The 16,066-nt window shown below is 39.7% G+C and overlaps 1 protein-coding gene across 1 annotated transcript; it reads left to right on the top strand.

The window, feature by feature from the left end:
* Positions 1-5,747: 5,747 nt before the first annotated feature.
* Positions 5,748-15,523, top strand: LOC134659206 (carboxypeptidase B-like). Its single transcript, XM_063514835.1, has 8 exons — positions 5,748-5,815; positions 6,966-7,163; positions 11,179-11,284; positions 12,357-12,479; positions 13,309-13,497; positions 14,150-14,420; positions 14,727-14,842; positions 15,262-15,523. The coding sequence occupies exons 1-8, from the start codon at positions 5,748-5,750 to the stop codon at positions 15,520-15,522; spliced, it is 1,332 nt and encodes a 443-aa protein (XP_063370905.1). The 3' UTR covers position 15,523.
* Positions 15,524-16,066: the final 543 nt, after the last annotated feature.

Below are 16,066 nucleotides of genomic sequence, written 5' to 3'. Positions count from 1 at the left end.
CACCGAATACATTACACCATCTAAATTTTTAGTCATCGTTATGTTTTTTTTTTCGAAAACGTTTTTTATGCTCTATTCAGCACAACCGAGGATTGAACCCACGATTGCTCACCACCACATACATATACATATTATGTAAGGTTAAGTTTAAGAGATGGATCAAACACAAACTGTGTTCGCGTCTTTCCTGTAGACATAGACAAAAGTTAAGGAGGAGAGAAAGCTGTACAGTTCGCGCGAACACACAATTTTTCTCTCCTGTGTGGGCAATGGTTAACATCTTGTGGGCATGTATTAAGGTAATGATTTTATTATACTAATCCAAATAAAAGAAGTATCTTTTCCTGTGGATAAGGGTTAAATAAGAAAATGAACCTTAATGGCCCTTAACTTTTGTGTATGTCTACAGAAAAGACGCAAACACAGTATTGTGGTTGACCCAGATATTTAATCTAATAGTTAACTGTAGGTAATCCGTATTATTTCGAAATTGTAGGCCCAGTAGTTTTGTAGATATTGGTGGGGGAATGGTCAGTTTTCGCCTATTTTCTTAAATAAATTCAACACCTTAAATTATAAATAAATACATTTGAAAGCCTTACAACTGCAAGCTTTTTTAGGGTTCCGTAGCCAAATGGCAAAAAACGGAACCCTTATGGATTCGTCATGTCTGTCTGTCAGTCTGTCTGTCCGTCCGTCTGTCCGTCTGTCTGTCCGTCCGTATGTCACAGCCACTTTTTTCCGAAACTATAAGAACTATAATGTTGAAACTTGGTAAGTAGATGTATTCTGTGAACCGCATTAAGATTTTCACACTAAAGTAGAAAAAAATCAATTAATTTTGGGGGTTCCCATACTTAGAACTGAAACTCAAAAAATTTTTTTTCATCAAACCCATACGTGTGGGGTATCTATGGATAGGTCTTCAAAAATGATATTGAGGTTTCTAATATCATTTTTTTCTAAACTGAATAGTTTGCGCGAGAGACACTTCCAAAGTGGTAAAATGTGTGTCCCAGGGGGGGTGTTACAGGGGGGGGGGGCCTGTAACTTCTAAAATAAGAGAATCATAAAACTAAAAAAAATATATGATGTACATTACCATGTAAACTTCCACCGAAAATTGGTTTGAACGAGATCTAGTAAGTAGTTTTTTTTTAATACGTCATAAATCGCCTAATAAAAAGCGGCCAAGTGCGAGTCCGACTCGCACTTGGCCGCTTTTTATTGGATATGTCGCACGATATAACTTGCAAAACTTTTTATTTAAGTTTCTCATTTATCCCCCAAACATAGTGATCAAGTTTAAAATTGATTTATTTACGTTACGTTACTCCACTCGTTCTTTTTTGGGTGATAGATTTACATAGGTAGTTGTGTAAAATATCAACTCAATCGGTCCAGTAGTTTCGGAGGAGATTGGCTGTAACTCATGGACAACCAGACAGACAGACACCCAAGGGATTTATTTAAGTTTTAATTTTTTTTCGGTTTCAATCGTTTTTTTGAGGTACGGAACCCTAAAAACTTGTAGGTACCTAAACATCGAATATCGACAACATGGAAAATTACTTCAAAAAAACTACTGTACCTAGGTATTAGTATTTTTCACTCTTATTTCACCTTTAAAATCAAATTAAAGTTCTATTTTCGTTCACATTCAATTTTCGACTAACACCAATAAGGTACATGTAAAAAACACTCAGATTTATATGTTACTGAACGTAACAAAATGAACTTTTTTTTACGTTAGTTAGTCAAGTCATATTAGTCCATGGTCAAGTGTTTTGCCGCGAACACCCGCGTGCTCGCGGTTCAGAATATCGCGAAGAACTAAAGAACGCACGAGTGGTTTGAAGGATGTCTTGTTAATTACAATAATTATAAATTTTTATAATTTTCATATTTATTGCACATCAGAGAATTATACGAAAGGTGCATTCTCTGCCAGTCAACCCTCTTGTTAAGATAATTTGTAGATTCCAGGATTACAATTCAATTTTTATTAGTTATTTTTTTATTCAAATTGGCCATAGGCAACAAGGTACCTATAGTTTAACAGCTGTGTAAACAATGGTTGTGTATCGTATGTACGTATGTTACAGTCGCTAAAAACATACTCCAGTGCCGATGCGTCCTAAAAAATAGGGATGATGACACATGTTGGGTTTTATAACAAAATCTAGTAAAATAGATAGCAAACAAGCAATTTATCACAATAATGTGAATATTAAAATAAAATATGGAAATGTTACAAAAATACAGGACCTGAAAGTTTCAAAATTTAAGTTTTTTTTTTTAACTTCCAAAAACGAAAAAGTAAGGGTACCATTCGATTCCTTACATTTTATCCAAAAAAATATTGTATAGCAATTAACTATATACATAAACGCAATATTTCACCGACAAAAACGCAATTTTCTTGTTTTGTCCATACGACAATATGGGCTCACAGAGACCTTGACGTCACGTTCATTTATCGTTTTGTTAAGAGCGTTTCGCGAGTGAAGTGCGACTGTCGGCGGCCTTTGACTTCTGACTACAATTTCTGACTTTTGTGTTATTTTAATGCAATGGGTCCCATATAGACATTTGATCCTAAAAACAAACCCGATCGATTGATAGCATAAATAAAAATTAGTTATGTAGCCTATTGATAGGGAAGCTAGAGGAAGTTTGGGTTTTCTTTTCTTCATGTTAAGACCCCAGCTGGGCCAGCATCAAGAGCATATCCGATATATATCGGATCGAACAATGTGAAAACGTTCTGAGACCAGCTACCATGGTCGCATTTTTATCACCTGTCATGCTATGCGTCACTTTCGCACTTACATATTTGTTAGAACGGGACAGCCATGGTGACAAATGAAAAAGAGCCGGGTCTTATTAACCTTGTTGGTAAACCAGAACCATTTATCGAATGTGTGAACGACTGATTGTCAACTTCCTCGCGCAACGTAAACTCTATTGTCGTAATGAGAGCCGTTTCCGTCATATCGGTAGAACAATTATCGACGTTTGACACCCTTTTTGTATGTTAGTATTTTCCTCCCGCTGGTGGCTTATGACGTAATTTATGAACAGCCCCTTGGTATGGCGAAATAGTTTTTTGTTTTACAAGGGGGCAAAGTTGTTGTTTATCCGGTCGTGCTAACATTGATACCCGAGCATGCAAAAGATTCCAATATTGGAAGCGAAAGATTAAAAAAAAATGGAATCTTGAGCGTTGCGAGGGTTTCAAAGCACGAGGGTTAAACAAAATTTGCCCCCGAGTGAAACACAAAATTTTTCACCACACCAACCCGAAGAAAATATTAGGTAACTGTAAGATATCAAACAAAATCAAACCAAATCAAATCCAAATGAATGTCCAGGCTGTCCATCGCAATACAACGCGGCAACGCAGCGAGCGTGATGGGCACCTGCGTCAGGGACAGCCCGGGACGGGTTTTAGTAAGTATTTATTTTTTATATTTTTAGTTTGTATTTATATTTAAGTTTTTGCAATAAATGCCGTTTCAAATGAATATTATTAAATATTTATCAATTCAAATCATCATTTAACAGTCAATTCTACCAGCAAACATAAGAAAACAACTCAAAATTTGAATTTGAATACTTTGCCTCACACATGTGAATAAATTGCAATTTTGCTATCAGTTTTTGAACTATTTACAGAGCCTTTACCAGTTGGTGTGGTGAAAAAAATTGTATTTCACTCGGTGGCAAAGTTTGTTTAACGGCACGGGTGCCTTGAAACCACCTTGAAACCCACGCAACGCCTAAGAGTCTCAAGAACATTTTCGAACCATTCATTACGCTCGTGGTTCAGTTTTGGAATCTCTCGTTTGCTCGGGAATCAATAATAGCATGAGGAGTTAAACAACTTTTCCCCCTTGTAAGAAAACAAATACGCACTCGAAAATTTTTTACGAGCAATATCGACAAACTCATACATACATACATTTATACATCCATTTAAATTATATTTTTTTGAAACTCACTTATTGTTTTATGTAGGTAGGTATTTCGTCTATATTTTGAGAAAAAGAACTTTAAAAAACGGACTCACATTGTTTTACGCGAATGGAATTTGAGTACTTGACCTAAACTTGTTTTAATCCTTTTAATAACAGTTTTACGACCCTGGCCTTTAAATGAAACGAGGTCTTACTATCGAATAAGGTCGGTACTTAGATTATCTGTTATTAACGGTAACATTATTAATTTTAATTTAGTTGTATATTAATATTTATAGCCAAGTCCAACTACACTCAGTTAGGATTTGCAATCCGGATCTGAAATGTATGAAAATCTGCTGGATCCGGATCCGCGGATATTCCCATACATTTCGGATCCGTCGTGCAAACTAGTGCAAACCCTACGCGCAGTCGATCTGGCCGAAGTTGAATAGTTCATCATTCACATCACGGTGCCTAGCCAAAATGCCAATCGTTTGCTCTCCGATTATAGCTACAATTTATTCTTAAGTAGGTACCTAGCTTACTATCTAACTAATACTATAATACAGAATAGAATAGAGTTTATTCGTAAGCACAAACAAACGAGGCAATACCTACATAATATTTTAAAAGAAAACACAAAATAAGATTAAAGTGCCACGAAATGGCTCATCTCAGCATGTTGCTGGTGGCTTCCAGCGCTGGTCTTCCGATGAGACCAAGTGAGAAGAATCACGGAAGGTATGATAGTTAAGAAAAAAAAAGACATAAAAATAACATCCACGGTCAATTTGATTTTGGTTAAAAAATGCAATAAAGGATCATAGGTGACCCGGTTATTAAAACTGAAAACATTTTTATTGCTCTCGTATTATCTACAACTAATAAATACCCCAGCAATCTAGTCCGAAGCCTACGTAAGCCTTATCAATATTATTACGTACCTCTACGAAAAAAAGCCACGTATTCACTATATAAATAATTTTGTTTATAAACATAGTTGATAAATCTGCTTCATGTAACAATTAAAAACAAAAATATTTCTAGTGAATACGTGGCTTAAACCAAATTTTAATCACCTCTGTTAACATAACATTGAAATTTAATATTTATAACTTTAAAATGTATGTAAAAGTACATATATATATATATAGTACTTAGAATTATATTTAAGTAGCTACCTGAATTTAATACTTATAAATCTTATAAAATTGTTATACGGTACGTAAACCATTGCATGACAGTACCGCCACGCTTTTGGTACAATAAAATATCTTGAGCGTTGTGAGTGTTTCAAGGCATTAGATGCAAGAAACTGAGCGTGCATTTTAGTAACAAGCCTAGATTTTTTTGTGAAACACCCAAATTTTTTTGCGATTTCAGCATCGGTCCCATGATAAGGGCTCATTTAGATGATTCAAGAACTCACATGCGAGTTTTACATTACATTGCGGGTTTTGATCGGTCGGTTGAAATGGACGTAACCAACAGTCCGCAATGTAACTAAAATCGCATACAAGTTCGCGCGCCGTCTAAATCAGCCCTAAAAGTTGTTGACGCAGAGTATGACTGGTGGTTAAAATTCCAGCCTGTAGGTATATATTATTTAAAATACTTACATATGTAGGTACATTTAGGCAACAATTGAATTGAGGGATTACTTTACAGGCCGATTAAACAATTATCTTTATTGATCGTTTTATCATGTATTACTCCCATAATCCCTTGCACAATAGTGAATACAAATGAAGGTAAAAATCCAATCAGTAGCCATTTTGTTGTAAAATGGTGCGGGTGCTCTATTTTGTTGCGTTCCTGGCCCTTGCCCAGGGTCGCCATGAAATATACGAAGGGTGAGACTAGTATTTAATATATAAAATACAATACAATACAATACACTACAATACAATACAATACAATACAATACAAATACTCTTTATTGCACACCTCAATAACAGAAGACAATACAAAATAAAACAGAAATATAGAATATAGTTAGATTAGTTAGGGCATACAATAGTTTTAATAACCTACTCCTTGTTTTAAGTCGGTTAAAAGAAAGAAGGAAGATGTATTTATTGCCACAACAGCGAATACAGAACACACAATATTTAAAAAAGAAGTTAAACTTATAAACATACCTATATAAAAAAAGTATTCAAGCTTTTTTACTTACTAAGTAAAATAAACCAGTCTCACTGTATTGTCAGATTTTAACAACATCGTCGTCTCACGAACAGCGTAATGCAGCGGTCGGCAACCTTTTAGCAGCCAAGGGTCACATAGTAGTTAACGAAGTTGACGCGGGCCGCACTCTGTGTATATGTTCATATTTATGACTTTATCAGACATTGTCGTTTGTCAATATTACATACAAAATAGCCAGGGAGGCTCGCGGGCCGCAAGTGACAGGTTCACGGGCCGCATGCGGCCCGCGGGCCGCGGGTGCCGACCGCTGGCGTAATGCAACGAATTCACGCGGCGGTGGCAGCGGCGAGCGGCGGCCATAGGTGGGAAGGGAAGGTCGGATCGCTGTTTCCCGCTCCCACTACGAGTGACGCTAGCCGCTACTGCCGCCGCGTGATGTTGTGCCCGAGCCATAAGTGGTCGGTCTATACACGGCGTTGCTTTCATTACGGATCAAGCGAAGGTTAATAATAGAAGACCTTAAGAGACCTTATTATATCTTCTTCCTTATCTCTCCAAACCATGAATTTTCGCTGAAAAACCCTGGGTTGAAATTTGTAGCTTTTAGGGTCCTCTACATACATCTACTAAGTTGACATCGTAGGCTACTAGAGTAAATATCGCTGGCAGTCAGCATCAAACAGATAATGAGCGCCAAAATGGCGAAATTACATCGTAACATACCTTTGTTACCAAAGAAATAAAGATATACTCCGATACATCGGCCAAAAAGGTCGACCAAATCGATAAAGTGATCAACTAAAGTTAAAACTTTTGCCGTCACTGTGAATTGATGCCGACTGTACTTTATTTCAGACATCAGCTGTACCAAATCTCCGGCCTAGCTCCCGAGATCCAGACCCTCGACGCCAAGCTCGACCTGCTGTCCACCACTCAACTAGAAGGCAAGCTGCAGGCGCTGGTGAGACTGTCCCCTGAAGTGAGGGAATCATGGCTACAGTACTTCGGGGAGAGGCAGATCTCGTACACTAAGGTGGTGGAGAATTTGGCTGAGTAAGTTGGGATGAGTTAAGTTCCAGACTTGACGTCGATTCTAATTTAAGAAGTTCCCCTGTTTAATACCACTTGTTTAACAAGTGCTTGTCTAAATAAAAGATCGATATCGATAAACCTGTCGATAAGCGTCTTAATCTCGTAGATAAATAAACTAGCAAAAAGCAGAGCTTTGTAAGGGCTCGCGGAGTTTTTCTACCTAAACGTACCGGACCGCGAATTTGATCCAATCCGAGGCTTGTTTCATGTTCGATCGAGTGGGTACGTAATAACCCCGTTAAGAATGCAGCTATAAGTGAGCAAGAAAGAAATATACTAACCGGACCCCGATTGCTGTCCGGTATGCCTGTCTATCACAGCTTTTACTTTGTCCATTAAAAACGTGTCCAGACGACAAAATAAAATTGCCAATATCCACACGTAATATACAATTCCATAAGCGCTTATTACATCCTACACGGTAGCCCAGTACTTTTTGTAAGGAAGCTAACTGGCTTTCCTACATAACGTTGGGTCAGCGAGCCAATGTCCTTGAATTTAATTTTTGCGTCCACACCACACAATTGAGCGAAAACTATCCCGTCTGGATACCTACTGGCGATAATCACGCTGCTCCACACATAAACACACACACACACACACACAGTTCCACTAGGTACAGCCAGGTTTCAGCATCAGCAATATCTTGGGTACTGCTCTTCTAAGTGCTCATCAAGACGTGTCAGATGACCAAAACAGCGTGTGCCTACGTTGCACCAAACCTGAGTTCCTCTAGGTACAGCCAGGGTTCAGCATCAGCTCTATCTTGGGTACTAATCTTCTAAGTGCTCATCAAGACGAGTCGGATGACCAAAACAGCGTGTACCTACGTTGCACCAAACCTGAGTTCCAATAAGCACAGCCAGGGTTCAGCATCAGCTTTATCTTGGGTACTACTCTCCTAAGTGCTCATCGAGACTAGTCGGATGGCCAAAACAGCGTGTGCCTATGTTGCAACAAACCTGAGTTCCACTAAGTATTGCCAGGGTTCAGCATCAGCTCTATCTTGGGTACTGCTCTCCCAACTGCTCATCATGACGAGTCGGATGTCCAAAACAGCGTGTGTCTATGTTGCATCAAACCTGAGTTCCACTAGGTACAGCCAAGGTTCAGCATCAGCTCTATCTTGGATATTGCTCTTCCAAGTGCTCATAAAGACGTGTCGATTGACTAAGACAGCGTGTGCATGTGTTGCACCAAACCTGAGTTCCACTAGGTACAGCCAAGGTTCAGCATCAGCTCTATCTTGGGTACTACTTTCCTAAGTACTCATCAAGACGAGTTGCATGACCAAAACAGCGTGTGCTGTTGCATAAAACCCGAGCTGCACTAGGTACTGTCAGGGTTCAGCATCAGCTATCTTGGGTACTTAACTGGTCTACCCAGTGATCACATGACGAGTCGGATGTCCGGATCTAAACTTTATTTATAATTTTTGGCTCCTCTACACGATGGGCCAGCGCCGGCCACTCCAAGGGACGCATTTATGCGTTAGAGGGAGCAACTGATATTGCTATCTCATTCTACCGCATGGCTGCGTCCCTTGGAGTGGCCGGCGTTGGCCCATCGTGTAGAGGAGACATTAGCAATTCCAAGCAATAGTAACACTAAAGGCGCCATTCATTAATTACGTAAGACAATTTATGCCAGTTTTTGACCCCTCCCTCCCCTATGTAAGAAATAATAAGAATAAGCTGACCCTCTCCCCCTCCCGCCCCCTATATTACCATATATCACGTAAGAATCTTAAGGAAAAAATGAGTAGGTACACGTTTGGTTTGTTTTAGTGTTTATTTTTCAAAAAAAAAATATTTTTATGAATGTTTATTTGTACGTACGTTTGTACAGGATAAAGGTACTTGAGCTCGTTTAAGCTAACTCTGCACCGTGTTTGAGAGCATAGAGTAGAAGTATTATTATTATTTTAAACGTCATAATTTCATAGAAATTAAAAAAAAATCGCATCTTTGTGATCTAACTTACGTAAGAACTACGAAAACCCCCTGAAAAAATAAGATATATTCGACCCCCCTTCACCTCAAAATCGTCTTACGTAATAAATGAATGGCGCCAAAACTGTTTCTCGAACTGAACATGTTGCTAATAGTCGAGAGTGGAAGCCCTAAACGACGGCGTTGCATGAACAAGAGATTTCCTTTGGCAGGATTGGTCCTTAGGATGGACCCAAGGATGGATTTAAGAAGTGGAGCCACCGAGATTTTTGATGTAAATTTTGGGGGGGGGGCTCTCAACTTTATCTTGATATCTACACCATTTTAGTTACTAGGCCAAGTTTGGTATCGTTTTCGTATAAATCGGGGATGCCGAATTCATTTATGATATCATAAATGACACCATTCCGAAGTAAAAACACATAAAATATGAAAAAAAAAGACTTTTTTTAAATTCCTCTTCACGCTTAAACTACTGAACCAATTTAGATGGTATAGAGATGGTTTGAGTCCCAGGATATACATAGATACATAGGATACTTTTAATCTCAAAAATAATCCCTTAAGGGTGTGAAAAGGGAGGTGGAAATTTGTATGGGGATTCAATAACCGCTGTAGGTACTGATTTTGATAAAATTTGGTATAGAGATAGTTTGAGTCCCGGGGAAGAACATAGGATAGTTTTTATTCCAAAAAAAAATCCCCTAAAAATGAAAGGTAAGGTGTAGGATTGTATGGGGAATCAATAAACGCTGAACCGATTTGGATGAAATCTATGTCTACATCTTTGATTTAGTTGAAAATGATACTAAACTTGACTTAGAACCTAAACTTAAAGAATTATTAACCTCAGACGTCGCAGACGCTTAAAAGCCCCCCCACCCCGGACCTGCATTAAAAATCTGAGTGGCTCCATCGACTTCTTAAATCCATCCTTGGGTCCTAAGGACAAATCCTGCTAAAGGAAATCTCTTGTTCATGCAACGCCGTTGTTGACTTTTTTGGTCTCTGAGCACACTCGACTATAACACAACATGGCTGATCAGTTCATCAGCGTCACAAAACATACGAGTGAATTGACCTCCGCAGTGAATAAACAGCAAGATTGATTATTCTAGTAGATATTCACAGAAACTTAATTGCTAAATTGGGAATCAAACCAAGCGAAGCGAGGTGGGTCTGAATCCAAAATATTAACCCACTTTTGTATTCATCGTTGTTAATGGCGTAAGCGCCATTGACATTATTGAAATTGAAAACACCACATAGATATCGTTGTTTGAGTACCCACAACACAAACTTTCTTGAGCTTTTCTGGGGCTTAGTCAATTTGTATAAAAATGTTCAATATTTATTTATTTATTTACTACTAACGCCATCTGTTAGAGAACTAAATAATAACATTAGCACGAATGGTAATTCATTATTTTGCCAACAGATGGCGCTAGTAGTAATACAAAGTGTTATTACATTATTTTATTTTTTTAGGTTTATAAAATGATATTTTTATGTTTGATAACACATCTAGACATGAATTTAAATTACTATGTTAAATTTCAAACCTATAGGTGCGATAGTTTTTCCGTAAAGTGTACCACAAGAATGCATAGTTTGTCGAATAGTGATAGGGCTCGCTTCGCTCGCCCTAATAAAAGAAAATATACCTACTGTGCGCATAAAGTTACAAAAATCCAAGTTTATCAAGTTATTTCATAAATTGCTCATTTTCTATTTAGACTTAATAAACTTGCCTATTGCCGTCTAGAAAGGCGGTTTTATCTTTATCACAAGTGCCACTTGCACCATCCCACTAACCCAGGGTTAACCGGTTAAACCTGGAGCTATACTATGGTTACCAGTACAATTTGACACTGGGTTAACGCTTTAACGGCTTAAACCCGGGTTAGTGGGATACTGGGATATTGCAAGTGACCATAGGTGCTATTTTGACGTTTGAAACTTTTATAAGACCTATGTACCAACACAGCTTTGACAATAAAGAAATCTTATCTTATCTTTAACAGAGCTTTCCGCCAAGAGGATGCCCAAGTGCAAGCAGCGAAAGCAGCCGCGGCGGCCAACAGGAGCGGACGAACCATCGGATGGGAAACATACTACAGACACCAGGAGGTATTTGACCTTCAACTAGGTACCTCAGGGGTACTATCAGGCTCTCAAAACTGTCTATTTTCTTAATTATTCCTTTTGTACCTTCGTAGTGTTTTAATATGTTGCTTTATGTGTTATCTGTCGTGGCATCACCGAATGGGCCCTTAAGACCAGCGCTGGCTTTATAGCTAGCATTATGCTGAGTTGGGTCCATTTCGTGATGCACACTTATTAATTTCTTCTTTTCTTGCTGTTGTTGTTATCTGTACATGTCCGTACATGTTTTGTGATCGTCACGAATAAACATCTTTTTTATCTTTATCTTTAAAACTATAACACGGTTCGAGAAAAGGACCTCGTCGGGTCAAAAAGTTTAAAGACCCCTGATATCTTTATTATTTATGGGCCCTTGAGGGTGGAGTACACACCCATAATGACATTTCACCATCAGGTAACATCGAGCTGATCTGATGATGGTGACAGGAGGTGGCCATAGGAGCTCTGTGATGAAACAAAACAACCTAATTGTGTTTGGGGTTTTAGCATTGTATCGATGAGTATTAGTTGCCTGTACAAAATATATTTATCCACTTGACCGTCCGACGATAGCATAGTATCCGAAAAAAATATGCTCTTAACCGTCCGCGGGAACCTTACTATCCAAAGGGGTGAAAGAAAGAATTGATTTCAGAGCCATCTAACGGAATATTTCGGCATTATTTACTAATTCTCTTGATGCAATAGTAACTAGCTTGCCTGTGGTAAGAAAGTACAGTCAGCGATAAAAGCTTGTACCATAAATGATATTTTTGTCAAATTATTATTCGTAAACACAAACGAGACGCTTTACATAATAGTGTTTACATTATTCTTAAATGTTGACTAAAGGTAAATTTTATTAGCCTCTAGCCGCCCAGAGACCTATAAAAAGGTCTCCTGTTCCATTCTAATTTGAACTTTCTGTTGACAAAATAAAATTTCATTTTGCTTGGCAAGGTTTGACGTATGGGCGTCTAGAGGTTAGGTGTCGATTTGCAGCAAACATCCATCACTAGGTGTCAAAATGACTAATAACCGCTATGTCTACATTCAGATCAACGACCATTTGGACGAGCTGGCAGCACAACACTCCGACGTACTGGCGGTCGTCAATGGCAGTCTGAGCTACGAGGGACGACAGATCAAAGTCGTCAGGATATCCACCACTGGCTTCCAGGTATGGATAACTTATGGACTTTTTACAGGGCTCAGAAAGCGTCGACAAAACTATATATAATTCTTGGATTTTTTTCTTTGGAGTGTCTTGCATGAATTGATATTATTGGGATCTAACTGACGTTTTTAACAACATATGCTACTTTAATATATAAAACTTTCGCGTTTTGAACACATATGAACTCACATTTATAGACGGATCGGGTCGGGTTCGTCGGGTAAGTAGTTACACAAATCTCTGTTTTGACATTTTGCTGGGACATCGGTTAGCCGCGACCACGACCAGTGAAACCTGTGTCGAAACGTAGGTAAATAAAGGTACATAATTGAATAAATTTCGCGTTAGACCCGTCTATAAATGTGAGTTAATATGCTAGTTTTATGAGTAGATAATAACTACACATAAATAGAGTTCTAGGAGTCTGATCTTCGTTCATCCTTGTTGTAACCTCATTTGCAATGTGGCGTTTGTCTCTGACGTTATACTGTCCGTCTGAGACGTGGCGTCCATCCCTACGCTTCCTTGCCATGCGGCCAGTAATTAGGAGATTCCAGTATAAATAGTGTTTTGTAGTATAATAGTTAACAGTTGAAAACGACAGAGCACAGTGCCTCAAAGAGCGCTTTTGGTTGGAGACTGCGAGCTGTAATCGTTTCATAATGCTAATTCTGACAAAGGTAAAATGACTGTACCAGTACTTAATGGACTAGGATCCAATGATGAAAATATCAATTATTTTTATACTGAATAAAGAACAATGTATCTATTACTAGTTCCCGTCCGCTTAGCGTGTCCAAGACTGGTCATCGTATTTTGTCTATGCTTCCAGGATTCATCGAAACCAGTAATCGTCATAGACGCCATGGTGCACTCTCGGGAATGGGTCACGACGCCCGTGGCCTTGTATATCATCAACCAGCTGGTGGTCGATGTAGTGGACAGGCAGTTGCTTGAGGACATCGACTGGGTCATCATTCCGATGGCTAATCCGGATGGTTATGAGTATACCCATGAAACTGTGAGTTTATTTTGCCAAGCTTCAAACTTAGGGCTCATTTAGACGGTGCGAGAACTCGCATGCGAGTTTCATTACATTGCGCCATTTGATCGGACGGCCCCTAACGTCAATGGTCCGCAATGTAACTAAAATCGTATACGAGTTTGCGCGCCGTCTAAATGAGTCCTTATTGAGAATATAACATACCAAGCATTAAACCAATATGGATAAGAGCCATGGACTGAAAGTATAGAAAAAATCACTAATACCATTGAAGGTATTAGTGATTTTGGTCTTCCGTAACCCCTAATAAAATTGGCCGTGGAAGAAATCGTTCGACTATCTTTAACAGCGCCTGTGGCGCTAGCACGGTCGCATTTTTATCGCTTATCACCATGCCTGTCACGTTCTAACAAGTATGTAAGTGCGAAAGTGACGGGCATAGTCACAGGCGATAGAAATGGAACCATGCTGCGCCCGCTGCTTAAAATCCCCAGAAAGTGCAAAGTCAAAAATGTCAAAATACATATTATGTGACCGCTTTTATTATAGATAGTTAATATATAGGTGATAGTTAGGTACGATGCCATCAGCGAACTCGTAATTTTTACAATATACAATTGTATTTCAGTGTCTTTCCAAGCAGATTTACATTAAATCCCTCATATTTTAGGACCGCCTCTGGCGCAAAACCCGCTCGCGCAACCACACCGGCTCCGACGAATGCCCCGGCATAGACGGGAACCGCAACTTCGACCACCACTGGGGCACCGTGGCCGACAACGCGGACCCCTGCAGCATCATCTTCGAGGGTCCGGAGCCCTTCTCCGAGTCGGAGATACGGCTGATCAGGGACGTGGTGGTGGAGAACCTGGACAGGGCCGCCATGTATATATCGCTGCATAGCTATGGGAACATGTTTCTGTACGCGTGGGGGAATAATGGTGAGAAATAGGGAATTATAGAAAAATATAGTTGGCCAAACCAAATTTGTCAGTAAATAAGAACAAAATAACTATACTCATCCTTTTCTTTTGGGTGTTAGTACTAGTGTAAGACAAAGATAGTTTGATTCTCTCCGTCTTGAAATATCCTTTGACAAACTATAGTAGGTGCGACTAAGGCTTTGGAACGTTTTAACTATTCCGTCAACATTTTTTAATGTTTTTTTTTAAACTCAAGAGTTTCAACCATAGCTAGCTACTTAGAAAGTGCAAGACAAAGTCCTCACAAGAAATTTCCTCTTCAAGGTAGTCTTCCAGACAACGGCGACGACCTTCAACACGTGGGCGACACGATGGCAACCACCATAGACGCTCTCGCGTTGAACAAGTCTACTCCTTACATCGTTGGCAACGCTGCTCAGGTATCATTTCCTCTTCAAGGTAGTGTTCCAGGCAACGCGGCGACGACCTTCAACATATGAGCGACACGATGGTGACCGCGATAGACGCTCTCGCGTTGAACAAGTCTGATCCTTACGTCGATGGCAACGCTGCTTAGATATTTCGTATTTACCCATTGGAACACAGTTTCCAGTTTTAAAGTAATTTAAACCTTCTGTCGAATCAATTTAGGGTCTTTTAACTTACTGTTAAAACTTACAATCCATTGACATATACCGGAGGGCCTACCGCCAACATCGAGCAATCGAAATTTGTTATCTGCTTCCCTATCGCTCTTGCATATTCAAGGGACAGAGAGTCAGATAACGTTTTTTTAGACAACGCTGCGGATAACGTCTTCAGCTTCCATGAATACGTTTCTTTATTATAACTGTTGTAGGTCCTGTACTACACCACCGGGACATCCCGTGACTGGACGCGTTCTGTCGGCGTCCCTATCACCTACACCCTAGAGCTGCCCGGTTACGAGTATATGTTCGAAGTGCCGCCGACCTACGTGGACCAGATAGTAAAGGAAACCTGGGCGGGGATAGCGGCCGGCGCGCATCTGGTCAGGTCCGCGGGATTCTCGGTGCTAGTGAGATTTGAGATGCTGGTGGTTGCTGTGGGATTGGTTTTGTGGAACTCGAGAATTATATAATTGTTCAGTTTTACGCTGTTTTACTTAGTCTATAAGGGTCACTTGCACCATCACACTAATAGGTTAAGCGGTTAAACCGTTAACTGAGTGTCAAATTGTACTGGTGACCATGGTCAACTCTGCTAACCCAGGGTTAGTGGAATGGTGCAAGTGGCACTAAGAGTGTTCCATTACTGGGCAAATGCCTCTCCTTTCCTGCCATTAGCTGGGCACTCGGGGCCATGACGAAGAATGTACGGTACATTTTCAAGAGGGGATTTGGATCGTAAGGCACCACGATGGTCCAGTGCGGGTTGGTGCTGGTGCGGGTTTTATTTACAGAAATATACTTAATTTGCTGAATTTTGCTACATAATCTTACTTTAGGCAGGCGTGGCTCACTCCGCGATTTCGTCGCGCCGCTATAAGTACATGCGGCCCTCACCAGTTCTGGTGACTAGCAGTTGTAGTGACCGCGACGGAACGGACGCCTGTTTGCGCTTGCGCCACCTTGCGGTCATATCTGTCGTAGGTAATAGACAAGTTTTGTTCGAGCGAGAGTGAA

The sequence above is a fragment of the Cydia amplana genome, chromosome 24 (genome assembly GCF_948474715.1).
Source record: "Cydia amplana chromosome 24, ilCydAmpl1.1, whole genome shotgun sequence".
Classification (NCBI taxonomy): Eukaryota; Metazoa; Arthropoda; class Insecta; order Lepidoptera; family Tortricidae; genus Cydia; species Cydia amplana.
The sequence above is the reverse complement of the archived record's forward strand: the minus strand, read 5'-3'. Positions and strand labels throughout refer to the sequence as shown.

Coding starts and splice junctions, on each gene's coding strand:
- LOC134659206 (XM_063514835.1), top strand. CDS start 5,748: ATGGTGCGGGTGCTCTATTTTGTTGCGTTCCTGGCCCTTGCCCAGGGT. Junction 12,480..13,308: donor TATCCACCACTGGCTTCCAG/GTATGGATAACT, acceptor CTATGCTTCCAG/GATTCATCGAAACCAGTAAT. Junction 14,421..14,726: donor GTACGCGTGGGGGAATAATG/GTGAGAAATAGG, acceptor TTCCTCTTCAAG/GTAGTCTTCCAGACAACGGC.